This window comes from Argiope bruennichi, chromosome 1 (assembly GCF_947563725.1).
Source record: "Argiope bruennichi chromosome 1, qqArgBrue1.1, whole genome shotgun sequence".
Classification (NCBI taxonomy): domain Eukaryota; kingdom Metazoa; phylum Arthropoda; class Arachnida; order Araneae; family Araneidae; genus Argiope; species Argiope bruennichi.
In genome coordinates, this window is record NC_079151.1 from 85,521,080 (window position 1) to 85,548,439 (window position 27,360).

At 28.0% G+C, this 27,360-nt stretch overlaps 1 protein-coding gene across 4 annotated transcripts in view; it reads right to left on the minus strand.

Moving 5' to 3' along the window:
• Positions 1–553: 553 nt before the first annotated feature.
• LOC129960521 (membrane-associated guanylate kinase, WW and PDZ domain-containing protein 2-like) overlaps positions 554–27,360 on the minus strand; it is a 113,641-nt gene continuing 86,834 nt past the window's right edge. For all 4 annotated transcript variants that reach the window (XM_056074042.1, XM_056074203.1, XM_056074122.1 and 1 more), the window contains exons 2-19: positions 26,739–26,852; positions 25,539–25,658; positions 23,637–23,859; positions 23,133–23,279; positions 22,933–23,009; positions 22,541–22,598; positions 22,278–22,342; positions 21,720–21,929; positions 18,325–18,534; positions 15,969–16,453; positions 15,686–15,871; positions 15,514–15,592; positions 14,289–15,406; positions 12,811–13,003; positions 11,293–11,415; positions 10,518–10,879; positions 3,866–4,004; positions 554–2,794 (exon numbers count right to left, since the gene is read on the minus strand). In XM_056074042.1, the coding sequence (XP_055930017.1) occupies positions 2,640–2,794; positions 3,866–4,004; positions 10,518–10,879; positions 11,293–11,415; positions 12,811–13,003; positions 14,289–15,406; positions 15,514–15,592; positions 15,686–15,871; positions 15,969–16,453; positions 18,325–18,534; positions 21,720–21,929; positions 22,278–22,342; positions 22,541–22,598; positions 22,933–23,009; positions 23,133–23,279; positions 23,637–23,859; positions 25,539–25,658; positions 26,739–26,852 (4,064 nt within the window). In that variant the 3' untranslated portion in view covers positions 554–2,639. The remainder of the gene's footprint in view (positions 2,795–3,865; positions 4,005–10,517; positions 10,880–11,292; positions 11,416–12,810; positions 13,004–14,288; positions 15,407–15,513; positions 15,593–15,685; positions 15,872–15,968; positions 16,454–18,324; positions 18,535–21,719; positions 21,930–22,277; positions 22,343–22,540; positions 22,599–22,932; positions 23,010–23,132; positions 23,280–23,636; positions 23,860–25,538; positions 25,659–26,738; positions 26,853–27,360) is intronic.

The following is a 27,360-nucleotide window of genomic DNA, read 5'->3' on the forward strand; positions in this document are numbered from 1 at the left end:
TCCAATCAAAACTAATGGCCCATTTTTCATTAAAATCATGATAAACAAGAATAAGCAAATTCATTCAATGGAAGTATTTTTGATAACAAATTTCCAATTCATTAACTTTTTAAAAACCTTAAAAAGATTTTGGCACATGTTTATCACTCTTACTAATGAAAAGTTATAAAGATCAATAGAGGGAAAAAATACACAAAAATATATTCTAAAAAACATTCATAGAATCTGAAATACTTTGATAAGAATAAAAAATTGAATTTTCTCAAGTTATAATAGCTACAACAAAATTTTAAGTAGACAATAGCTGCACTTAATAAATAAATGACCAAGCACTTTCAAATGAGTATGAGTAATATTATTAATTAAATCTGAAATGATATAAAAAATAAAGATAATATTTGAGAGCATATTTAAAATGTTCACAAAATAATGCTAAAATTTTCTTTTTAAAACATGACATATGCCAATCAATTTAAAATTAATATATATATATATATATATATATATATATATATATATATATATATATATATATATATATATATATATATATATATATATATATATATAATCCATCACTAGGATTTTAGTGAATACTTTTTCTCAGGAGTAACTACATCTTCATAAAAATATATTTAAAGGCACACTGTTAACAATACTCTGTTACTCAAAAACTATACTCTAAAATTCTACACAACTAACAAACATATAAGATTCAATGAAATAGTCAGAAGAATAACAATAAACTTACTAACTTTTGACTACTATAAAATCTACTAACTATAAATTAGTTAATATCAATAAAACTCATATATTTTATGAGTATTTTTTAATTAAAGAACATAGTTAAAATATTAAGAGCTAACAGCAATATTCCATTAACATTTATTTTACAGGAACAAGTTAACAATTTTCTGCACAAATGCCAGTAAAAAAAGTTTATACATGGCTTATTGTCTTTAATTTTTATAATTATCTACATGGAACTTCTTTTAATAAATTTTTCTTTACTAGTACAGAAGAATACAATAAAAAAATATTGTAAAAATTTTTATCACCCAAATTCAAATATTTAGAGGTCTAAGTATTCAAATTTTAATAAAGTACTTGGAAATGTTTGAATTTTGATTCTTGCTATTAGAATATTTTGCTAGAATTTTCTTCCAGCATCAAAAGGTCTAAAAAAACTACCAAAACCTATTTCTATAAAATACTTTTTTTTTTTTGAAAATAAAAAATAAAATGGGTATATTTCTATAAAAGACAAAGTATTTAATAAAAAATAACAACCGCTGCAAATCAAATGAATAAATTCATTGTTGGAATAAGTGCACTTCATTCTACAACGACACATTTTCTTATTTTGATTTAAACACGTCATACAGCTACATCACTAACCATTTAAATTCCTTAAAGGAAAAAGAATGAAAGAGAGAGGCAAAAAATCTTGCTCAAATATAGGAAAAATTTATAGTTTTCATCCCATTTAAAGGATTTATTTTGATTTGACCGCATAGTTTACACATTGATGACATAGATTTACTCTTCAGAAATTTTAAATTTGGAAGACAAAATGTGAATAATATGCACACAAAAACAAAATTTTTGAATTACAAATACTCATTAACTGGTTTATCTAATAATTCTAACAAATGGCATTGGTATAAAGTTTTTCAGGAGAATTTTCAAATGACGAGCTTTTGCATGAAATTTACATTCATGAAATACTATATAGACTTGTGACAAACCTACTTTTGAGAATACTCGTTTTTGTTTCCTTTAAAGTTGCATTTACACATGTCAAAGACAAAGGGGTGGGGGCAAGGTAGAGAAATATTTTGCTTACAGAAATGTCATTTTATACAACCACACTTAAATCTTACTTATTATGTACATTCTGAAAGAGGAAAGTACACTAAAACTTTACCAACATACAAAATCTAATTCTATATACAAATGTAACTTTAATTAAAAAAAGTCAATGAATAAACTCAAAATCTTTATGCATGCAATAAAAGTGTTTCTACATTAAAAAAAAGATATAAATGCCATCTTCTTGTGTTCTGTACTGAAAATACAACACTATACATAAAGCAAATCTAGCATTTAAAAAAAAAACTTCAATGGTAATTTACAAGACAGATATTATTGCAACTTCGTTGAATTATGAGAGATATGTGACGATGAGCATTGATGAAAGTGCACCAAACAATCACAGCAGAGTCGAGTATATAACAATACAGAAGATTCCAATTCATTAAGCTTTTTATGAACTTCAAAGTCCAAATTTTATAATCAACCAAGCCGATGTTTTCCAAACACAACAAGGCAATTAACTTTTCCCCCCATTTTTCCAACAGGAAAGCAGGCAGTGAGTATTGCATTTAAGAACTTGTTGCATGTTTATAAAACATGAAGTCTGTCATTAATAAATCAATCACTTCTTCAATGAATATACTTAAACTCAATTGAATCATAAAACTATTACATTGAGCCAACTTGAAGACAGACTGGGCATCCATCATTCTAGTCCTGTAGATTCTTTCCATTAACGCTTCTGATGCCAATTCTAGATTCATATGAACAAATGATACAAGACTGATCTGACAAGAAATTATGAAATAAGTTATTGTAGTTTTCTAATGTTGTTCATAACTCCAAGCATAGTAGTCCTGTGAAATATTATCAGAACCTGTTCGAGAATTAGATCCTCCCATCAGACCATTGGATGCCAACATGGGTGGATGATGCTGTGGATACCTATTCATAGGGATTGGTGGCACCATAGGATCTTCTGAAAGAATATATAAAAAGAATGAGAATATATATATATATATAAAATAAAAAACAAATTTTTTTAGAGAAAAGTAAAAACACCTTCAAATTCAAATCATACTAAATTACAATGTAATATCTCTATAAAGCAAATGTGCCTTTTGAAGTGAAAACAATCATAAAGTTAACTAAGAGTGAGAAATATTTCTATGAAACCAACACGTTCATGAACATTTTCTAACAAAAAGCCTTTCACTTCAAACATATTATTTATTTGCAGCATCAACTCCCCATATTAAAATCTTCAATATCTCATAAAAAGCATTTTCATATATTATAACAGAATTTTACTTTTCATTATTACGCAAAAATTCTTAATGGAAGTGGACTCTAGTTCATTGCAAAAAACATTATTATTATTCCAGCTTAAATAACTTAAAACCAACATTTTCGATTGTAAGATATATAACCCATCATCAGCCACAATTAATTATCTACAGTTTAATTTACCTCACTTATTTCTTAAACCTTCCATGAGTAACAGAGATGGCTGTATTTCATTAAGTCCTATAAGCACTTATATCTTCAAGTAGAAATCATTAAATATACTTATCTGTATGAAATACTAAATTTTTATTCTTTTGCATTATAAGCCAAAAGATTAAATTGATCATATCTCAAAACCAATTTTAGATTTGTTGATTTTTATCTGAATAACAATATATTTGATGATTAAATAAAAGGGCTAAGATAGTTAATTTGTATAAACACAACTATGGTACTGAGTGATAAACTCCAGTGGCTACAATATATTTTAAGCTGCAAACTTATAGGCAGTTCAGTTGCTGAATCCTCAAGAAAGAAAGCAATGTCAAAGGATGAATAAGTAGATAATTACATACCAATTACAAATTTAAACATTCTTAAAAACATTAATAAATGGCCACTCATTATTATATATAAAACAGAAAAGTTTTTGTTTTGAATAACAATGATTCCTAAATATTATATAATAAGTCTACAAAAATAAAGTCTAAAAATAACACTGCATAATAAATTTACATAAAATAAAATGTTTTATATTACTGACCATCTTGTGGTGAGATGTGACTTCCTCTCTTCACTAAAAGTCTTACAGTGCTGCCACCCTGTCGTATCAGTTCAATGGCTTCAGCATGAGTCATATTTTTTGTGTTTTTACCATTGATTTCTATTATTTGATCACCAACCTATTAAAAGAGGGAGGGAAAATTAGTATAATCTGAATGAAAGCATCCACAAATAAAAAATAACTAATTTTATTTTTAAAAAAAATAAACCTAAGAACAGGAGAAAACTTATCATGAATTAACAGAACGTGATAAAACAAAGAGGAAATTTGCTTTTGAAGCAAGTAACCTTCCCTATATACAAAATAGTACCTATAATTACTAGTTTTAAACTGTCGAAAGTCTAGAATCTAACTAGGAATAATTAGTTTCTAATTCATACTTATTAACTGAAATATTCACCAACGGCAGAATTAAGATATATCTTTCATACAAAATTTCCTCATTTCTGTAAATTGATGGGTAATGTTTTATTGTTATCTAACCAGTTGACAAAACATATTTTCACTATTAATATTTAGTTAGCTGAATAGCCAAGAAGAACTGAATATATTTTAGTTCACACAATAAAGACTAATTTTATTTTAATTATCAGTATCTAAATGTTCAGTACGACTGAACAATTTAATACTGATACACATAGATAACGATCACAAAACCTTACAGAACCTATCTGATTAGCAAATTGCCAATTTCATTAAATATCATAAAGCATGCCACTATCTTTCTTCACAAAATTAGAACATTAACAATAGAAAGGAAAAGAAGATTCATGAAGAATTCTTTGGCTGAATTATTTAAGTCCAAAAAATATGTCTAAGATATGTAAATTTTAATAAGAGCTTGATCTTAACAGAAATTAATTGCTCTGGCATTCCCTTGACTTCAAATGGCTAATTCACAAATGAACAAACATCAAGGTATTTGAATTTTTTATACCTCAAATTAAAAGACAAAATATTTTAATATATAAACAAATCTTTTTTATTTAAAAAATAGATTAGACATTAGCATTACTCAGCATAATACCTGTTTGCAATATACTTTTAGGACTAAAAAAAAGTAATTTTATTGAAAATTTAAAACAAAAACATTAAGCTCAAGGTATAAGAGTAAAAATAACCGGGAATCAAATTTGCCATGAAACAATCTAATTTCTTATAAAGATATATGACATTTAAAATATGATTTTGCAAATTTAAAAATAGGAAATTGCAGAGGAGAAAATTAAATTATTTGAAGTGTATTCAGGTATAAAAATGTATAAAAAATCATTTAAAATATGTGTATATAGTTAAATGTGACCATAATCACTTCAAGGTGATACAGATTATGAGAAAAATAGATATTTCTGAGTAAGCCATGAATGCAATTGTGGTTTAGAGATGGAGCTTCATATAATAGCTCAACAATCAAAAGTTTCATAGAAGGCAATTTGTTTTCCCACTTTCAAAACCATATTTTATAATCACTGCTTTTGTCATATTTTATATTATATATATATATATATATACACCACTTTTAGAGGCATGCATATCAGCTTAAGAAAGAAGCTGTAACTGAAGTTTGTTAGAAAATTTTGTAGTAGCATCTGTTCTATTTCTTTGTATATCAGCATATGAAGGAGTTTAAGAAAATAAACAATCAAAATCATTCTGGAGTAGAATATAGTGTTGCGGCATAAATCGTAAATATTTTATTTAAAAGTAGCTAACGATTATTTTAATAATTATAAATTTTATTTTGTAAATAGTTGTAAAATTCAGATTGGCAACAGAGATACTTTTGGAACTTGTTGTTTAAAATACGATGCTAGAATGTTGAATGAAAATAAGTTGATATAAATTTGAAAATATTATCTATATGTAATATTTAGTTTTATAGTACGTTGTCTGCATTTTATTTTTGTTGATGCACGAACGCAACAATTGGTGACCCTGGTTTTACGATGACAACGGATAGTGAACATTCTACGACTGAAACAACTACTGTTATGGATGCCGAAGCAAATAAAGTAAGCATAAAAATTCCACCATTTTGGTGTGAAAAACCAGACATTTGGTTTTATCAAATTGAAGCTCAGTTTGGAATAAATAAAATTTCTACTGAAGAAACTAAATTCAACTATTTGGTTTCCCAGCTTGAACCGAAATATGTTGAGCATATATGGGATATTATTAAGGACACTAAGCCTAATAAATATGCCCTGGCGAAAGAAAGACTTTTAAATATGTTCAAAGAAAGTGAAAACAAGAGAATTCAGCGCATAGTTACTGGAATAGACCTTGGCGATAACAAGCCAAGTCAGCTTTTGCAGAAGATGAAAAATTTAGGAGCGGACGATTTTTCAGAAAAAGTGTTGAAATCTTTATGGCTGGATAAAATGCCTGATTTTATTCGAAATATTCTTCTTGTAAGTGAAGAAGGTTTAGACAAACTGGCTACGATGGCTGATAAAATTCATGAGATGAAATCGGAAAAGGAAGTTTGTGCTGTTTCGCCAAATGTTAACTATACTGATGCTTTATTTGCAAGAATAGCTGCTTTAGAACAAAAAATTGATTCACTGCAAATAAATGACCGTTCTAGATCCAAATTTATAAATCATTGCTGGAATATATCTCGAAGCCGCAGTCGTTCAACTAAGCGATTTAACCAGAAAGGTAAATATTGTTTTTATCATTTTAAATTTGGCGATCGTTGCCGACCTGATAAATGTTACTCGCCATGTGCTTGGAGCGAAAAGGCGGGAAACTCCAAGATGCAACAGGATTAGCGGCTACCGCTGTTGCTGATATTAATGAAAGCCGCAAGTTTCGTTTATTTGTAAAGGACAAAAACACAGGACTGCGGTTCTTAGTGGATTCAGGAGCTGATGTTAGTCTTATTCCTGCAACTCATCGAAATAAAACAACAGATGATTTTAAACTATATGCGGCGAATGGAACAGAAATTCCTACTTATGGAATTAAAATTTTGAACTTAAATTTAGGACTTAGAAGAGAATTTAAATTTCCTTTTATATTAGCTAAAGTTGATAAAGCAATAATAGGAGCTGACTTTTTGAATAAATTTAAGCTTTTAATAGATATTCATAACAAACAACTTATTGATGGAATAACTAATCTGTCCGTTAGACACCACGTAACAACAATATCTGTTGATGATGTTATTAGTACTTTGGATAAAACTTCTATATATGCTAATTTGTTACAACAATATCCAAATTTAACTAAACCTAATTTAACAGTATCTAAATTTGAACATGATGTTGAGCATTTTATCACAACAAAAGGACAACCTACATATTCCAAAGCTAGACAACTGGATTCCAAGCGATTACATATAGCAAAACAGGAATTTCAATACATGTTAGAAAATGATATTATTCGACCATCTAAATCACAATGGTCCAGCCCTCTTCACATGGTGCCTAAGAAAGATGGTTCCTTCCGACCATGTGGGGATTATCGACGTTTGAACGCTCAAACCATACCAGATCGTTACCCTATACCTCGATTAGAAGATTTCAACCACATTTTAAAGAATACTCAAATATTTTCTAAAATTGATTTGCATAAAGCATATTTCCAAATTCCGATTAATGAAGCTGATAAGAAAAAAACTGCTATTATAACACCCTTCGGCTTGTATGAATTTAATGTAATGAGTTTTGGTTTGCGTAATGCTCCTTCCACCTTTCAAAGATTTATCAATGAGGTATTTAAAGGACTAAATTTTGTTTTCCCATATTTAGACGATGTTTTAATTGCGTCGACTACAGAAGAAGAACACGTAAAACACTTAAAATTAGTTTTTGATAGATTGCAAAAATATGGATTGAGACTTAATATTTCTAAATCTATTTTTGGAGTTAAAGAACTGGAATTTTTAGGATTTTTAATTACAAGTGAAGGATCAAAACCTCTTCCTGAAAAAGTTAAAGCAATTCTCAATATTAAACTGCCAGAAACTATTCATCAACTACGGACTTTCCTTGGAATGGTTAATTTCTACCGTCGTTTTTTGAAGAACGCCGCTAGTACTCAAGCCATTTTACACGAATACTTAAAAGGAGCAAAGAAAAAAGATAATCGGAAAATAACTTGGAACAAGGAAGCCATTGAGCAGTTTGAAAAATGTAAAAAAGATTTGGCAAATGTTGCTGTGCTATCTCACCCAAATCCTGAATTACCTCTTTCATTGTGCACAGATGCTTCCAATACAGCAGTGGGTGCAGTTCTACAACAACTTGAAAATGGTAGTTGGAAACCAATTGGATTTTTTTCCAAGAAGCTTAACCACGCACAACAAAATTACAGTGCATACGATCGGGAACTTCTCGGAATTTATTTATCCATTAAATATTTCAAACATATTCTAGAAGGAAGAAAATTCACAGTGTATACTGACCACAAACCATTAATCTACGCATTTTTGCAAAAATCTGATAAAGCATCTCCACGCCAAATTAGACAGCTTCAATATATTTCAGAATTCACAACGGAAATTAAATACATTACAGGAGAAAGTAACGTGGTAGCGGATACTTTATCAAGAATTGAGGAAATTGCCTTAATAGATTATGAACTAATTGCCAAGGAACAAGTTCAAGATGATGAATTTCGAACCTGTCAAAAATCTACAAGTTTGTCATTTAAAAAATATCCCCTTCCATCTGGAAAATATTTATGGTGTGATACTTCAACACAGCATATTAGACCTTATATACCAAAACATTTTCGCATGAAGATATTTCATCAATTTCACGGATTGTCCCATCCGGGAATTAAATCAACAGTAAAATTAATTTCTTCAAAATTTATATGGCCAAATATTAAGAAAGATGTCCAGCAGTGGGCGAAGTCGTGTATTCCATGCCAAAAGTCTAAAATAACCCGCCATACAAAATCAGTATTGGGTGAATTTCAAAAACCATCAGGAAGATTTCGAGAAATACATATCGATATTGTAGGTCCACTACCACCTTCAAATGGTAACACCTACTGTCTAACATGTATAGATAGATACACGAATTGGATGGAAGCTATTCCGCTGGAAAACATCTCTGCGGAAACAATATCAAAAGCTTTTTATAACAACTGGATAGCAAGATTTGGAGTACCTTGGAAGCTTATTACTGATCGTGGAACCCAATTTTCATCCGAGATATTTCAAAATCTGTCAAGAATCTGCGGCATTAAGCTTTCACATACTACAGCCTATCACCCGCAGTGTAACGGAAAGGTAGAAAGACTACATAGATCGATAAAGGCTGCTTTAAAAGCCCACAATAATGTATCTTGGAGTGAAACGTTACCAACAGTACTTTTGGGTTTACGAACTGCGATCCATGACGATACTAATTATACAATAGCAGAAATGGTGTATGGAGAGAATATCAAACTTCCTGGAGAATTCTTTGATGCAAATATACCACATATGTCACCAGGAACATTTGTAAATGATTTACAAAATGTTATGGAATTGATGAGACCAAAAGAAACTCAACAAAAAAGTCATCCAAAAATATTTGTGCACAAAGATTTAGAATCAACTTCTCACGTTTTTCTTCGCATTGATAGAGTACGAAAGCCACTCGAACCCCCTTATGAAGGTCCATATTTTGTTATCAGCCGTACACCAAAATATTTTACTCTGAGGATAAAGAATAAAGAAGTGAATGTAACTATAGACAGATTAAAGCCAGCGTATCTACTACCACAAGAAAATCCTGAAGAGCAGCTTGCAACTTCAACTTGTGTGAAGATTACACCTGCGTCCCAACCAGCTAAGATTCAAACCAAGGAAACTGTATCTCAACCTGATCTTAAACCAGCCTTAAGACAATCTCGAACTGGTAGAATCATTAAGACGCCATTGAGATTCAAAATTTAAATGTTGACTTTTTTTTTTTTCTTCCTTTATGCTACTACTAAAATATTTACTTCCTACTTTCTAACGTAACGTTCGTTACTGGTAGGGGAGTATATGTTGCGGCATAAATCGTAAATATTTTATTTAAAAGTAGCTAACGATTATTTTAATAATTATAAATTTTATTTTGTAAATAGTTGTAAAATTCAGATTGGCAACAGAGATACTTTTGGAACTTGTTGTTTAAAATACGATGCTAGAATGTTGAATGAAAATAAGTTGATATAAATTTGAAAATATTATCTATATGTAATATTTAGTTTTATAGTACGTTGTCTGCATTTTATTTTTGTTGATGCACGAACGCAACAATAGCAAAGAACTAAAAATAAAATATAACTGGATGATTTAGGAATAATAAAACAAGAGTATGTTTAAAATTGGTTGCCCCAGTTACAAGGAACAGGTTATTTAAATATCTGTATAAATAAATTTGAGGATTAACAAATAATATATAAATGATATTTTAAAAATAACTTTGAAATACTACATTTGAAAAAATGCTAGCAAGCACATTTACTTTGTATTTTTATATTAATGCATATTTTACATATTTTTACTTATTTCTTTTGGAATTCTAATCTGTTAATCTCGATGTTATAAGAACCATAATATTATTAAAAATTCCAAAATCTTCTTTTGTATGAATTTTATAATAACTTTATTTATTTTACAAATATATTAACTGAAACTTACCATAAGTTTTCCATTTAAATGAGCTGGTCCATTTTCAGCAATACGCAGAACAAAAAGAGGCATATTTTGAAATTCTTTCCCTCCACGTATACTGAAACCAAAGCCCTTTGTGCCTCGGTGGAGTTCAATAGCATGGTACTGATCATCTAATTCCTCCCCTCGCTGAGAGGCAGATGTAGTACTGGAGGTGTCATCTTGTGGAGGGCCAATTGTTAAGGTAATAGAATATCCAGAATCTTTGATCAAATTTACAGTCTCTCCATGATGCATGTTAAGAATGCTTATGCCATTGACAGCCAAGATGCGATCTCCAACATGAAGCTGGCCACAACGATCAGCAGGACTGCCTTCAATAATTCGACCTGAGTTTAAAGATTCAACAGTGAATAATTTTATAGAATATAATAACGAGTATCATTTCTGAAATACCAATTCATGGCATCACTATCATAATACATTTTTTTAAAACTCCTATCATCTATTTTCAAATTTAATTTTATAATTATAAAATGAAAGTTCTTAACCTTAGATTAAATTTTTAAAGGCTCTAAAAACAAAATATGATTACATATCAACTGCAAATGGAAAAATCTTTTATATTATTTGAATTAAATAAACAGTTTTAAATTCCTTGACAAATTTTTAATTAACACAGACTAAAAATTATCACATTGCAATTATTGGATAATTGCAATGTGATAATACAAAAAATAATATAAAAATAATACAAAAAAAGTTATAAAACTAAAAATATTCCAGATGATACAAAACTAACCAATAGTTGCTCCAGCTCTGTTAACTGAAGAAATAATGACAAAACCAAATCCTTCATTTTCCTGCCTGGTAATTGTAACATCATATGGGTAAATGCTTTCCATAGATCTTGTGTAAGCAGAATCTGTGACGAAGGAAACAGAAAAATGCAAGTTAAATTAAATTTGAAATACATTATATACAGATTTTTATATCAATTTGAGAAAAGACAACTATAAGATGGAAGATGCAAAACATATTTTAGTTTTAAGAAATAAACAATGTATTTCATTAAAAAGAAGAAGAAAAAATTGTCAATAATATCAAGAACATTTTCTGATTAGTTTATAATGTTTTCTACAGAAGTTTCAAGATTTAATGGTAATTAATATTTTTTTAAATATTCCCAATTAAAATAAATTAAAATATTTTATGCATTTTAAATTCACAATTTCAAAAATGTTACTAAATTGATATTTTGAAGATGGGGGGGGGGGTTAATGCTTTCAAATTTAATAAAATAATTAATTTCTAGGAAAAAGTTAAGAAAAATATAGAAAATAAAATGTGAAAACATTAAATAAATACAAGCCATTATAATTTTTTAAAAAATATAACAATAATATTTTGTAGATATTCAATTACAAATGTAAGAAAGTTTCCAAAATTACCACCAATATTTACATAATAAATAAAACAGTATGATATTAAATCTGAAGAATTGTTCTTTCAATGATGCATGATATGTTTCTTGTGGTATAATTTGATCAAATTATTCCTCATTCACTGTCATTGCTTAACATGTGGAAATTAATGTTAATTAAGGAAGGAAATCTATATCTCAGGATAAGGAAGACAACAAATTAAACTGTAAATTTTGAAACAGAAAAATATGGTACCTATGGTAATTTCCTAACTTCAATTTTTTTCAAAGAAAAGGGAACAATAAAATTTAATTTTATTGTTTTCTTTTAATACAATGAATTTTTAAAATTAAATTTAAGAAAGTTTTGGCTCAATTAATAGTTTACTTATCTTCTGCATATAACGATGCATAAAATAATAACAATAAAAATTAGCTTTTTTTTTTTTTAAACTTTTAGAAATCTTATAGTACTTATTAAAGTAGTTTGTGCAACACATATAGTGTCAAGTTTACATTTATGATCTAAAACATGGTACAACTGGAACATTTTTTTTTTTTTTATCTGAAGACATTCCTTGTATTCATTAACTATATATTTCTCATTTTCCATTACATTTGTGAATCTAATTACTTATTTGAATGATAAAAGTTCAAAACATTTTTTAAAAAAGCAATGACTGAAAATACATTCTTGAAGCAAAATCATTGAGCTGAGACAGGTTTTTATTTTTATTAAATCCTATGCTCAGTTCAGGCAGTCTGTGTCCTTAAGATTGCTCAAGTTAAGCAATCAGATTTTGTTTTCTAAATGACGTTCCTGCCTTTACTAATACAGAAAACAGAAAAATAAATAGTAGTAATCATAACCTAATTCTTTTTCAATATGTAACATACCAATAGATGAAATTCTTCTTCTAATTCCAAGAGTTACTTTCCCATTGGCAGCAGTATTCCCAATTAATTGCACAACTCGGTGATGAGATGTATTAATGACAGACTGGCCATCTACAGAGACTATTTCATCTCCAGTGTGTAATCTACCATCTAAATCTGCAGCACCACCAGGAACTAGATGGCCAATTGCAACCTATTAATAAGAAAACAGTATGGGGAAAAAAAACAAAAAAAACCCTTTAACTTTATTTTAAAAAATACAAGCAATTTATAAATAAAATATCTACTGGTGAATAATATACATTTCCCCAAAACTATATCTAACAATAACTTTTACAACTTTTTACAGAAATAATTATCACATTTTAAAAATTCATAAAATTTTAAATCATATTACTCGCTATCATTTTTACAAAATTTCAAAAATAGCCTTAAATTAAAAAACTTCCAAATTATTCTCCATTATTGATAAAACAGAATATAAAATTACTTTTTTTTTTTCCCTATCAAGGACATTTACATATGTAAGTGTATACAAAGATTTTTTAAGTAAAAATATTCCAAGTAAGTTTCTATGATTTGAATGAATTGTTGCTGATATAAAACGAGGCAGTTTTTTTCTTCTTCTCACTTCAAGAAAATTTATTATTGAAATTAAATGCTTTCCCTCATACAATTTAAATATGCCACAGAAAGATATACCTTTCCTAAACATTTTATTTTTGATTTCCAAAATTTTTACTTTGGATGTTTCTAACAATCATTTATGGAATATTAAATAATAATTACTTAAAATTTCATACTGAATTATCTCTGAACAGATAAAATTCAGTTACGCTTTTTTCTCCACTTTCAATAAGAAAGCAAGTTATGCATACATTTAAAAAAAAAAAAAAAAATCCCTTCATAAAATACTCCTGAGATTTCGAAGTATTTTTATCATATCAAAATATGTGGTTCAATTTCTCTAAAAGTGTTATTTCTAAAAAATTAAAATATAAGTAATAGAATAAAAACATTTAATAAATATGGGAAGGAATTCATTAAGAGTTATTGCAAGTATAATCCAAATAAAGCAGAAAGAAGATAAAGATTTAATCTAGTTTCCTATGTATTATTTTTAAGTCTTTATATATAGCTAAATACAACTATATGATAAAAACCATACAGCAAGGGATAATTCAAAAATATCAATACAACCTTTAAAATAAAAGGATGTGATTTTTTTTTCAGCAATCAAAACTAATTTAGTACTTCCAACTTCAGTTGCATTCTTTTTTTTTAAAAAATAATTGTTATATGATTTTTTATCAATAAGGTGATATTTCTAATACAAAAACATTAATAAAACTAGAGGTAAAAAGACAAAGAACTACAAATATTTCTCACTGAATTATTTTACTTTCTAAAACTATAAACATATTCTATATATATATATAGAACTTTTATAATACACAAATAAACTCAAATAAACTTACCTGAGATCCTTCTTCCGTGCCACCTACAATTCGAAATCCAAACCCACTTTCTTGGCGATGAAGTGTAACAGTCATTTCCAAGTATTCAGGAGCACGGCCCAGCATTGGCGGCCTAAGTACACCTGGTTGGGAATATACAGAACCTGTAGAATACAGGCTTTCACCCTTGTTCATTGTTGCCACAGGAGATGGATTTTCATGCTCAAAGGAAGTACCTCGTTTCCTTCTAGTTAAACTATCATAATGAGAGCTGTTTGGTGAATGCCCGGACGGGTTCGTTCTATAAGCTGGTTCATGGTGAACCATAGAGTCACTAGTGCCATTACTGACTGACATTGGCCCATAATGCACAGGAGGTTGACTATAAGGACTTCGGACAGAATTCATCCTATGGTATGAAGGATCATTTGGATGTCCCTGGGAATAGCCATAGGAATCCCTGACTGGTATACTTTCATGGTTAGATTTATTAGTCCAAGAATGATTGTTAGAATTATGAGAAAACACACTGTCTTCATAAGAGTCATTAAAGTTTGTTCGTGAGTGAGGGGGAACAGGGGGTGGCAGCTTTGACTGGCAGTAACCATACTGAGAATTAATACCATTGTCCAACATATCTGAAGAATGATTTACAGTACTGAAGTCAACAGATTTGTTCAGCTCTTTGTTGTGATTATCAGCCCAATATGTTTCCCTAAGCTTGCCAAGTGTTGTATACCATGATGGATTCACTGTGGTTTTATCAAGAGCAGCACTGTAAGCAGTCCTTAAAGCTGGTGGATGATCCATTTTCCAGCTATTGGAAAAGGCAGTTGGTCGGTTTGCATTACTGTCGAATCCACGATCTCCAACAGAAGAATGTCTCATAGGTTCAGGATTAGATGGGATGCGAGAATAATCTGGTTGGTTGACTAATATGCCATTTCCTCGATGCATTGGATTAGACCTCTCTGTTGGTTCAGAACTTGGCATAGAGTCAGATTTTGGCCAATGTCTTGTATCAACAAGAGGGGTTTTTGGTCGATTCACATGAACAGTTTCCTTGTCACGAGAACTGTACAAATCAGCAGTAGGAGTTTTGCTACGATACATGGTGGCAGCAGCAGGTGTATAGGAATCTATGACAATAAAAGATTATTTTTTTATGGTTCTTATTGGAAGAACTTAGAAGGAAAAGAATGTAATGACAGACATCTTGTAAGAAATCATAACATACTGCACTTACCAGTTGACCTATAAGGATAGGAATGGGATGAATTATTGCTAGCACTTCTCCGAACACCTAGATCATCAGCAGATTTCATCTAAGAGCAAATAATACAAAGAGAAATTCAACATTTATAATTATTACAAAATAAAATAATTAAAAAACTAATTACAATTTAATTAAAATATACCTTGGCAACTTTAGAAAGCAACCCCCTTTGAATAGTAATATGAGCCGATTCATCACAAAGGCAATCTTTAAGAATTTGCACAACCTCACTATGGGGTAAGCCACGAATATTCCTGCCATTAATTTCAATTAAAATGTCACCTTCCTGTAAATGCTGGCAACGATCTCGATCCAAAATTTTCTTCACCTGTAGAAAATGAGGGAAAGGAAGAAGTTTAAGATTTCAATTTAATGGAAGAACCTGGAACATAAGACAAATATTTCAAAATTAGTTTTATAATTACCTTTTGACCATACACACTGTCAGCTATAGTGAATCCAAATCCTCCTTTTCCTTTCACAATTTCTACAGATAGAAAATCTGCTTTGCCAGGAACTTGATGATTTACATCATGAGAGCTGACAGAGTGATCACCACTGGCAATGCTGTGATCAGGTGCCATATCTCCAGTTAAGCTTCGATGCCTTTGGGATTGGAAAGAAGTGAGATCTGGCATGGATTTAGCAGAACGAGTGGTAGATTCTGCTGATTCAATTCCACTCAAACAACCACAATAACCATTGGGCCCATTTCCATGATTGCAACTAGTTACACCATTCGTAGTTACAATTTCTGTATCAGGATCTTCTGGATCAAATGGAAGCTGGTAACCTTTGCACACTCCTAGATGTACTGTTTCTCCGGGAGGTATGGACTGAAATAATGATACAACATCCTGATGGCTGAAACCTAATACACATTGGTCATTGATGTATACAAGTACATCACCTAAATAAAAAAAGAAATAAAGATAAATAACAAATGAATAAAATTAAAATAAGTATTATCTTCAGTATAAATTTAATGCTTTAGTATAAATTAGGCCAATGTGTATGGCAATGTATCTTATATTGGCAGCTTCCAATATAAGATACAAATTTTGTTCATTATATAAACTGACCCAGGGTTACCAAAACGTTTTAACTTTTATAAACAATGTCTTTTCTAACTGTGGCACAATAATTAATACCTAAACTCTTACAGCAAGAATGTCAAACTTAATGCTACTGTACAAATAAACAAGATAAGTTTATTCAACTCCAAAAGAAAATTTTAATTTTTAAAGAAGTACAAACTTATTTTGAAAACAGTACATAAATAACACAAAGTTAATGTTTTCTCCTTCCTCCGCAATGCTTCCTTTTTACCATTTTTCTAACTTTGGGAGCTATCTTATTATCAATGATAAATGTTAAAATTGACTTAAGGTGGGTATGAGTAGCTCTGAATCAGGCAGGAGATTTAATTACTTTGATAAGAAAAAATGACTGATTGCACTAATGCTTCAAAATCTGATTGGCAAATATTTATGTAACTCAGAATTCTAAATCCACTGAATATTGCCTTAAAATTAGAAAAGCATTATATGTCAATCACTGCCATTTTCATATGATTACATACTGATTTTATATCCAGGAGAAGAAAAAAGATCAAGGAAAAGGAAAAGAAGGGAGGGGGGGGGGAACTTTCGTTTTAAAGAATGTAACCTTATTTCAAATCAATTATCTTAAGAATTAAAACATTTTTCTGTATATTTTCGATATATTAATTCCCTTAATTTCCATATTGAATGCTAGAAAATGTGTTAAATATTTATTTTTTATCAAATAAATTTCAAAAAACTACAAAATTTTCATTACAGATTTGTTATATGTGGTTATGCCTGCAGGTCTACAAAAATTTGACACACTTGCTTTAAACATAGGCATATAGTGCATTTGAAAAAATGCTCTAAATAATATTTCTAATTACATTTTATATTATTTGGGCTCATAAAACAGCTGCTGAAAAACTATGAAAGCTAAACTTTATAATTAATAATTTTTTGAGTTTTTGTACAAGTTTCAAGTTTGATCTCAAAACTAATATAAAAAATTTAAAATAAATAAATTAAAAAAAAAGTTTTTTTTTTTTTTAAAAGAAAGAAGTTTTTAAAAGTGAATTAACAAAATATGAAAATCTCCTTCCCCCAGACACATAGAAGTCAAAATCATACCAGCAATAAACATGAAGCAATATTATCAGATATGTATAATATTTGCATAAGTAGATAATATTAATTAGATATTAAAAAAAACACAAACATGTAGAGAGAAAAATGTATTCATAATAAATTTGCCAGAAAATTATTCTTAAGGCAATTTAATATAGAACACATAAATAATTAAAGTGAAAAATGTAAATAAAGCTTGAAAACCATTAACATTTTATTAAATGTAATTTTAAAACATGTTTTAAGGTGGATTCAGTAATTTTGAATACACATCAGAATAAAGTAACAGATTTTGTGTATTGTTATATTGAAACTATTTCATTTTAACCCTATCAGAATAACTTTTTAAGTTCATATAAGATCTCAAAAATTAAATGAAACCGACATGTTTATTTATTTTAAATGTAATCAAAGTAAACTTCAATAAGAATTAGGAATTCATTGATTTGTTATAAATGTAATGCATATTCATCTCTTGGTTACAATTATTATTTATTTGTATCTTTTAAATTATATATTTAAAAAGTATTTCACTAACTGATAGGTTAAAATATCAAATGACTTTGTTTCTACATGAATTTTATATTATATATAATTAAAATCCTACCTGTTGACAGTTTCCCATCTTGCCAAGCTGGTCCATGAGGAACAATAGCTTTGATTTGAAGAAATTCTCTAACATCACCATCATCTCCACCCACAATGGTGAACCCAAATCCACGGGCACTTTTCACTAGACTAGTTCTGACCATAGTACCTTGAAGCTCTGCAGGATTGTCAGTGAACACATAGGGGGGATGGTAACCAGAACCTCTCACTGAAATGAAAATAAAATTTATTAAATCACTTTTTTTTCTTATTGTTAGTGAAGCAAAGCTAAATAAACAAAAAAAAATTTATACTAAAAAAAAAAAAAAAAGGATTAAACTGGCTTAAAAAAGTTAAACAATATATATGTATATAAATTTCTAACAAATCATATTATAAAATATCAAATTAAGACTTTCTATTTAAGAAGACATTTAAAATCCCATGCATAAAAATAAAAAGACTATGTTGACTTTAATTTTTTTTCTTCTCTAAAATATAACCAAAGAAATATTAGAAATAAATGCTACATTTCGAAATGCCAGAATCGTTAGCATTTCAAAACCTTAATAGCATTATCTTGATAAAAAAATAAAAAAAAAAAAAAAACTTTTAAACATTTTCTTTAATAATCAAAGACATCAATTAATAACATTTGTCTGGAAAATAATAAAGAATTTAAACCATATTACTTGAAGGATAATTAAATTTTATTAGCATAATATTTTGAAAAGTGAAATGGAATAATGGTTGGTTTACTTCATATCGGAACATAAATAATTCTTTAATACTTTTAGTAGAAGATAAAAAAAGTATTAAAGCTAAGTACTAAAAGTATTAACGGTAGAAACTGCTTAAATATTTGTAGCCTTTTTCAAACAATTTAAAATTTAAAAAAAAAAAAAAAATATTAGAGCAGAAGAATTTGCGCACTTAATAATTCAAATATGGGAGAAAAGTTGAAGTGTATAGAGTATAAAGCAAATAAAATATTTGAGGATGTAGAAAAGGGTAGTTGATTTAAAAACTTAAAATAAAATAAAATAAACTGCATTTTTTAAAGCTAAAAAATAAATGCTGGAATATTACATTAATCTTATGAATGTTCTTATCGTTTTATATCATTTCCTCTCTTATCACAATTTAGCTATCTTAATTCTGTTTTACAAAAGGTAAGCTACATTTTTAATAAATAAAGTTTTATTTTCTAAAATAATAATAAATTCTAGAATATGAAAAAGGAACATAACTTTTCAGTATTGCTGATCTTAGCTAATAACTGTTGCCCTATTATTAATGCAGAAGAATATACATTAACATATTAAATAAAATTTTATAAATGGGCAATTTATTGCATTTCCTGTACTACCTCAAAGCATGAAAAATAGTATTGGTTGATAGGAGCTGATAGGAAGATACACGGATTTTAACACTGCCATGGGGAGTCACTAGTGACCGCATGAGCTATATAGATTAAATTATTAGAAATTCAGTACAGTAATCAAAGAGCTAATTCAACATATTTTTTAAAATAAAAAATAGCATTGTATTTGAAACTACTTTGAGACATTGTAGTTGAGAATATGTTTAAAAGAGTGATATAATATTGGTAAAAAAAAAAAAAAAAAGTGTCAAGTTCATCCAAAAATGAACTTTTAACCCCTGAAATTGTCACTGAGTGCATATTTTTAGATATTTGGTGCATGAACTAAAATGATCCAAATATCAAAAATTTAACAACATACTTCAATTTGTGAAAAATATACAAAACTGCCAAGATTGATGAAAATATTAACAAATACATTTTAATACTTAGGAGGGCAAACCACTTTTTGTACCTACAAAATCTAAAATCAAGAAGAGTTTGGGTGAAGGAGAGAGAGATCTTCTTCCATTCTTCATCCAGTTGAAAGAACTTTTCATTCACATTCCTAGGATTTCTTCCTACAAGACAATTCTTTTGCTCGGTGCATAGCCCCTCAATAATGTTAAAATCTGGTGATTGGTTCAATCAATCAAGGACTGTCACATAAATGTAGGAGAACCAATTTGAACCATTAACATGTTGGAAAATGAAACCAAGAACAAGAGAATTGCATACAAAAGGATGCAGGGTGTTCTCAAGGAGGTCTTCATACTGAAATTTATCAGCAATTCCCTGAATCTGCATGGAACCTGGTACTAGGAATTGAAATGAATGCATTAGGAGCAACAAATTTGCTGTATTCCACCCATACCGAACAACATGTATTTGCTTTCATCACTCCAAAGGACATCTTCCCACTCTTTCTTAGTTCAAAAACTGAACTAAGAAAGAGTGGGAAGAAGTGGAAGTTTTCAACCATTCCACATGCACCTTATGATTATTTATAGAGATCAATTTCTTGATGGGGCTGTTTCATTCAGTTCAGCTGCTTAAAACGTATGACTTATAATACAAAAAAAGTGAACTTTCAGTTTTAGGAGTCACAAAGCCCACTTTTATAGTTGTCAGGCAGGGACTGGTATGGGAAAGGGATGTGATGTTCCTGTCGGAAACATGAAACATAGAACGAGGATGTTTGAATTTTGGAACTTTCAACAATCTCTCTTGATAAATCCATTTCTTCAAGAATTTTGATATTCCTCCACTCTCCAATATATTGAATTGTTTCCCAAGTTTGAGAAAAGTCAGACCTTGAGTGTGTACATTAACTAAATGGCCAAAAATTATTGATGTCATGTCAAAAAAACAATTATCAGTCAAAATAAAGAAAATTTAACTAGGCACAATGGTTAAACAGAAATGTCGTAAAATAAAACTGGTATATATATATAAAAAAAAACAAATGTGACGAAATTTCACATTTTTCAAAACATTTCATTCATTTTCATTTTTAATTATTACTATAATGATTTGTAATTAGACCTACAGAACTTTTAAAAATATGAAATCCTTACTTGAATTCGACTCAGAAATTTAACATACTTTCTAACAATGTAGGAAGAAAATATGTTAAAAAAAAAAAAATTTGAACTTGACATTTTTTTTACTGGTACAGTAATTCCTTAATACTTCCAAATCTTGCGCCAAAAATAAATGGATATTTGGAAGCTTTAGAGTCACAGTCAAATGAAAATTAAACAGAACTTTGTTCTACTTAAGAGAAGATAAAAAATGGATATACAAATTAGTAATTTAACAAATTACTCATATTAAATAAATTGGATTAATAGTTTACATTATATATATAAAAGAAAAATCTATAAATTCATCATAATAATTTTTAAAAACTATTCCAATGCAGCAATTATAAGAAAATTTTCGCTTCTAAATAATCTTAAAAAAAAAAAACAAAAAAAAAAAAAAACGGACATTATATATCTATTTCCACATAAAACAGCAGTTTTTTTTTATAAATGATTTAAACTTACATCCAGCATATGGAGCACCATCTCTATTTGTTCTTCCATCTTTTGAATGAAGAGTGTCAGTGCCATTTCGTTGTTGATTTTGAGCATCAGGGTGTTTGGGTAAGGAATTTATTTCAGGAGGGGCTGAATCATTTTGTTCTGATGAACGGTCTCCTTTGTCATTTCTCCATGAATTTTGAGAGCCATTGGGCATAGAATCCTCATGCAGTGCTAATAAACAAAAGAAAAAAAAATTTTTTAAAGTTTAAATAAAGCAAATACATGACGGGATATTTATAGAAATGAATAAACAAGCAGGAAACAAAATACTAAGTAAAAAATTGTCTGTTATGATTAATTTTGTAGAATTAAAAGAATTTTGGAATTAATTTCTTTTATGCTTAAATAAGAGAAAATGCCATCTATCATTTATTGGTCTAATGATAACATTTACCTTATTTCAAAACACACTTTTTATTTCACAATTATGACAAAATCATTTTAACAAAATTTTAAGATATGCAAATTTTTCACAGACAGCAATTAAAGATGAAAATATACATAAATGTACAGACTTACAGCTAGTAGATATCTTTCTTGCTTGAGTAACAGGATTTTCATATTGTGTTCTTTTATTTACATGGCTAGATAAAACAGATGCAAAAAAATTACGAAAACGAATAAATAGTAAACTAAATTTATCATGAAATAATTTTTATAAATATATATTTCTAAATGAAAAAAAGAACTATTAGTAACATATTAATGGGGTTAATAAGCAATCAACATGAGAAAATGTATTAACTATTATGCGACATATGAATGGATATACATATACTTACTCAATGTAGTAAGTACCATAATGAGGATCATTGATTTTCTCCCATCCATATGGAAGTTCTAAAAAAAGATCATTATCTGATTACATATAATACTTTCTTCCTTCTCTTCAATCTGTTAATACTTTTGAGTTATTTCTTAATTTTTGCATCAGGATAATTAGAAATAATTGGATATAATTATTAGTTACTTAACTTCAATAGGTACACATTTTTTAAAGTAATAAAATCAAATAAGTTTACATATTACTGGTAAAAATATCACCACTAATAAAATTTACACAATTCATTTTTCTTTTTCTATAAAATGTTTCTCTCAAAAAGCCTGATAATAAGGAAAATTTACAAAACATCTAGAGATAATTATTCATAATTTTTTTTTTTTTTTTACATACCATTTTCTTTACATTCTTCCACTGGTTTTTTGTTTCTAGGCCTTGGATCTAGCCACTGGGAAGTGCCCGTATTGTGGCTGTAAAGAAATAAAATATTTAATAATTTAAATCCGATAGCAAAGTCTCATGCAACCAAAAAAAAAAAAAAAAAAAAAAAGCACAATAAGTTAAATACAAAAAGAGATCTTATTGATACTAACTCAATGTAATATGGTTCACCATCTTCTGTGTATGCCTTCTCCCAATTTTCTGGTAGAGGCCCCAAATCATCATCATCAGATACAGATACTTTTTTGAGAGGTTTAACTAATTCATCTGAAACTGAGCCTTGTGAAATGTGTGAAGAACTAGAATAAAGAAATTATTCAAAAAAAAATCAATGTTTATTCAACACATATAGAAACATTTAAAAGATTGCAAATTTCCCTCATGATTGTAACAACCATTACTTATTAATTTTACAATAAATAAAATATAATTTCTGCAACAAAACATTTGTTGTTTTAGATTATATAATTAAATTTATAAAAAGGACTTGAAGGTACAGAACAGGTACAGGTACTCTCTCTCTCTCTCTCTCTCTCTATATATATATATATATATATATATATTTAATAAAAAATCATAGAAGAAAGAGTAAATAAATTTCAAAGTAAAATATTACAATGGAAAAAAATAAAATAAAATATGTAACAATATCATACTCTATATTGTTTTTCCCTGAGTGCCCATAAGTTGACTCTGTCTGTTCGCCACTTGTTTTAGCTGTCATTGCTTCAACACTTGAACGATTCCTACGCCTTTTCCCTTCAGATGATGGATGGATTCCAGGTATGATATTATTAGAGTTATTATTGCTGTAACTATTAGGCCTTGATACAGGTAATGGACATTCTTCCTGAGGTTTTGGAGTTCCGTAATGGTTGCCTGGAGAATTAAAAAATACAGTACATGAATATCATACAAAAATTAAGCATACTTTTGTTCAACAGGAGAATTATAATAAAAGATGGATTGCTTTCCTGCTGTTTAATTATATAAATAGTGAAAGCGAATTAGAATTAAAGCAATGAATTAGAGTATTCAAACACAAAACTAAAGAAGATTTTAAGTAGATTTTTAATATTTCTACCTATTGCAATGAATTTCATGACATGACTTCAGGAAAACTTCTGCAGATTTTTCCGATCATGGTTCCCAGAACACAAACTCACCCTTCATTCAAAAGCTTATATTATATATGCATATAACATAACACAATGACTAGAGTAGTTTCGATTAGAATTTAACTAGCTTAGGATATGTTGCACAAAATGTAAATGATTGGAGGGGGATTGAAACTTTCATTTCTTCATAAGTTTCTTAAGATTCAAAACAGAAAAATAAATCAAACTAGTAAAAATATCACTTAATTAAAATGAGCAATTCTTGTATTTTTACAGCTGCAATTGCTAAGAAGTCAGGGGTTAAAAAGTAAATTTTCAAACTCTAATTTTGATTGTTTTTAACAACAAAAATTTATGTTACCAGTTTTTAAAGAAAAATTAAATACTATTAAATACGACTACTATTACTTCATATCCATATTTGGAAATTAAATGATTGACTTACATGACATGACTTAAGTTTAAAGGTTTGAACAAAATTAGTTAAATAAAAAGATATATTGGCATTATAAAGTAAAAATGATCAGTTCAAATAATCCCAAAAGTTGCAAGTGTTTCAGCTCATTTGAATGCATTTTATTATAACCTTTTTCTTAGCAATGAGAGTGTGTGTTTTATTTCTTCTTTTAAAACAAATCAAATTGATTATTATTACATTGTCAATTAACATTACATTCAAAAATTTATTATTTTTTTACATTGTAGATCAAACAGAAATATCACATCTTAACCACTAGGAAAACATTTTAAATTTTTCAGGTGCTTGTTTCTTGAATTCCAGTTTTCCTTAAATATGTTTAAATAAAGCCATTAATTAATATTTTGTTATCCACAGAAAATATTTATCATGAAACTGATTTTTATATTGAGCATCCAATCTATTAATCGGAAATCAGTCATTTTGCCAAAACATTAAAAAGGTTGTAGCTGAAATTTTGAATTATGTTTGCATTATTAATTGTATGCAGAATAATTTCTGGAATAATTCTGCCTATTTTGATCAATAAACATTAATTTTGTTATTTAAATTTATTTTTTATTGAACCTCTCATTGTCCAGAAACTTTTTTTTAATTTGATGGCCCCTGAGTTTGATGTTTGCTATATTATTGAAAGTATACTATATTTTTTTTAAAAAAAGACAACCACTATATATAATTTTGACACAATCATGGGTACTTGTATAAAGCAACATAATAATGACTAATCACAAAAAATTTTAGTCTCCTGAAATGTTTGTTTATGACATGAGGTTAAATCTAAAAGTTAATGAATGGTGAGGCAAAATTTTCATAAAATCTACATAATAATACATATAACATAATGATATATTTATAAAAATATGTAAATGATTTTTTAAAAGATAAAATTGTAATAAAATCATCTTTTAACCGATTTTACATGTAAAAAAAAAAAGTAATTTCATTTGTCAGCAATTTACCGTCATATATTCCACTCTCTAACAGATTACCAGATCTCTCTAACTGCATAAATTCTTCAACTGTTAGAAAAGTGTAGTCCACTCCATTTATTTCTCCTTCTCGAGGGGGCCTTGTTGTGCCTAGAAAATTTTTTAATTCAGTTTTTATTCATTGTCCGATTTAGGGAAAGTTTAACTTTGAAATTAGAAAAAAATGTCAAAAATAAGAAATTTGGTTTTTAATATTTCATCAAAATATATTGTTATGTATGTTCAATAAAAGGAATATTTCATAGGTGAAAAAGAGTTTGCATATTTTTAATTATTTACTCCCAAAATGGTGATTCTTTTAGAATTAAATGTCAAAATGTTCTAGGTATCTCAAATTTTGTGAAAATTGCAGAAAACTTATAAAAAAGATTCCTGTTTAATATTAAAAATAAATTGGGTATGCATTTTATGGTTTGACTTCTTTTGGAGAGTTAAATTCAGAAAACACAAAATTCGTATGAAAATTTAGTATTTGTAAATAATAATATTATTAAAAAATTTTTTAACATTAATTTTTATATAGAATTATAAAATTGTACAAAGTTTTGTTCTAAATGTAGGAAATAAGAAATATTAGATACAATAATAAGGGAAAAAAAATCAAAATTATGATTTTTTTAAATATATGTTTGATTTTAAATATTTTTTAAAAACATTTAAACTTTTTATATTGTAATATATGTGCATAAAATTTTTTTAAACCTAATCAATAATTAGCAAAAATGCTTAAAAAAATCCATTATTTCTTAAAATATTAAAAATAAAAGTCACATTTATACAAAAGAATCATGTAGAATATAATAATCAAGATACATTGTCATTTTATATTAAAGAAATATAATACAATTTTATTATAAATAATACAATTTTCAACAATTTTTACAACAGTGAAAATATTTATTATTTTTTGAGAAAAAATTTAAAAACATGAAAATAACATCATACAGAATCAAAATAAAAAGCTTACATGAAAATAATAAAATAGCATATTAAATACAAAGATTCATATACAGAATAGCACAGTTAAAATATCTGACCTTATACTAAAGTTATTAAATGGGACTAATTTGTCTTCCTTGGGAAAAAAAAAGCTTTAAATTAATTAAAATGGCTTCAATTACAGAAGATGACTGCACAATAATCAGCATTTTATGTTAGAAAAGTACTTACATGGCACTGTCCGAAGGTAAAGATTATCTCTCACTGTGTTTTGAAGTTCACAGTCAGGGGAGTTTTTAGGAAACCTTGTGTTTAAGTGTTGTCTCAAATCTTTACCTAAATATCCTGCAAATGAAAAGAAAACATCTTTAATTTCATATGTCATATTTCTATTAAAAATATTAACAATTTAAATGTATTATACATGTATATTTCACTTTAGGAATCAAATAATATATGGCTACAAAAATCAATTTATAAGAGCAAAAAGTACAGTCACAATTTTTACCAGAAAAAATTATTTACCTAATAAAAATTTTCATTTCTTTGTTTTCTAAAAAGTTAGCTTAAAAATATAACAACAAAATTGCTTAAAAAATGAACAAAAGAACTGCGAAAACTTAATATTCAATAGTTAAAAATAAACATAATTTTCCAAGTGATTTTTTTTTTTGTAAAACATTTAGATTCAAAAACACACGAAGGATTATTCAAAATGCATATTAAAATGTCTTCAAAGTTCATTTTTAAAATATTAAATCGACTTATACAAGATGAAAAGTGATTTTCAAAATAGATAAATATTTATACACATGCACAAATCGTTTATTAGAGTGGCATCTATAATGCAGTG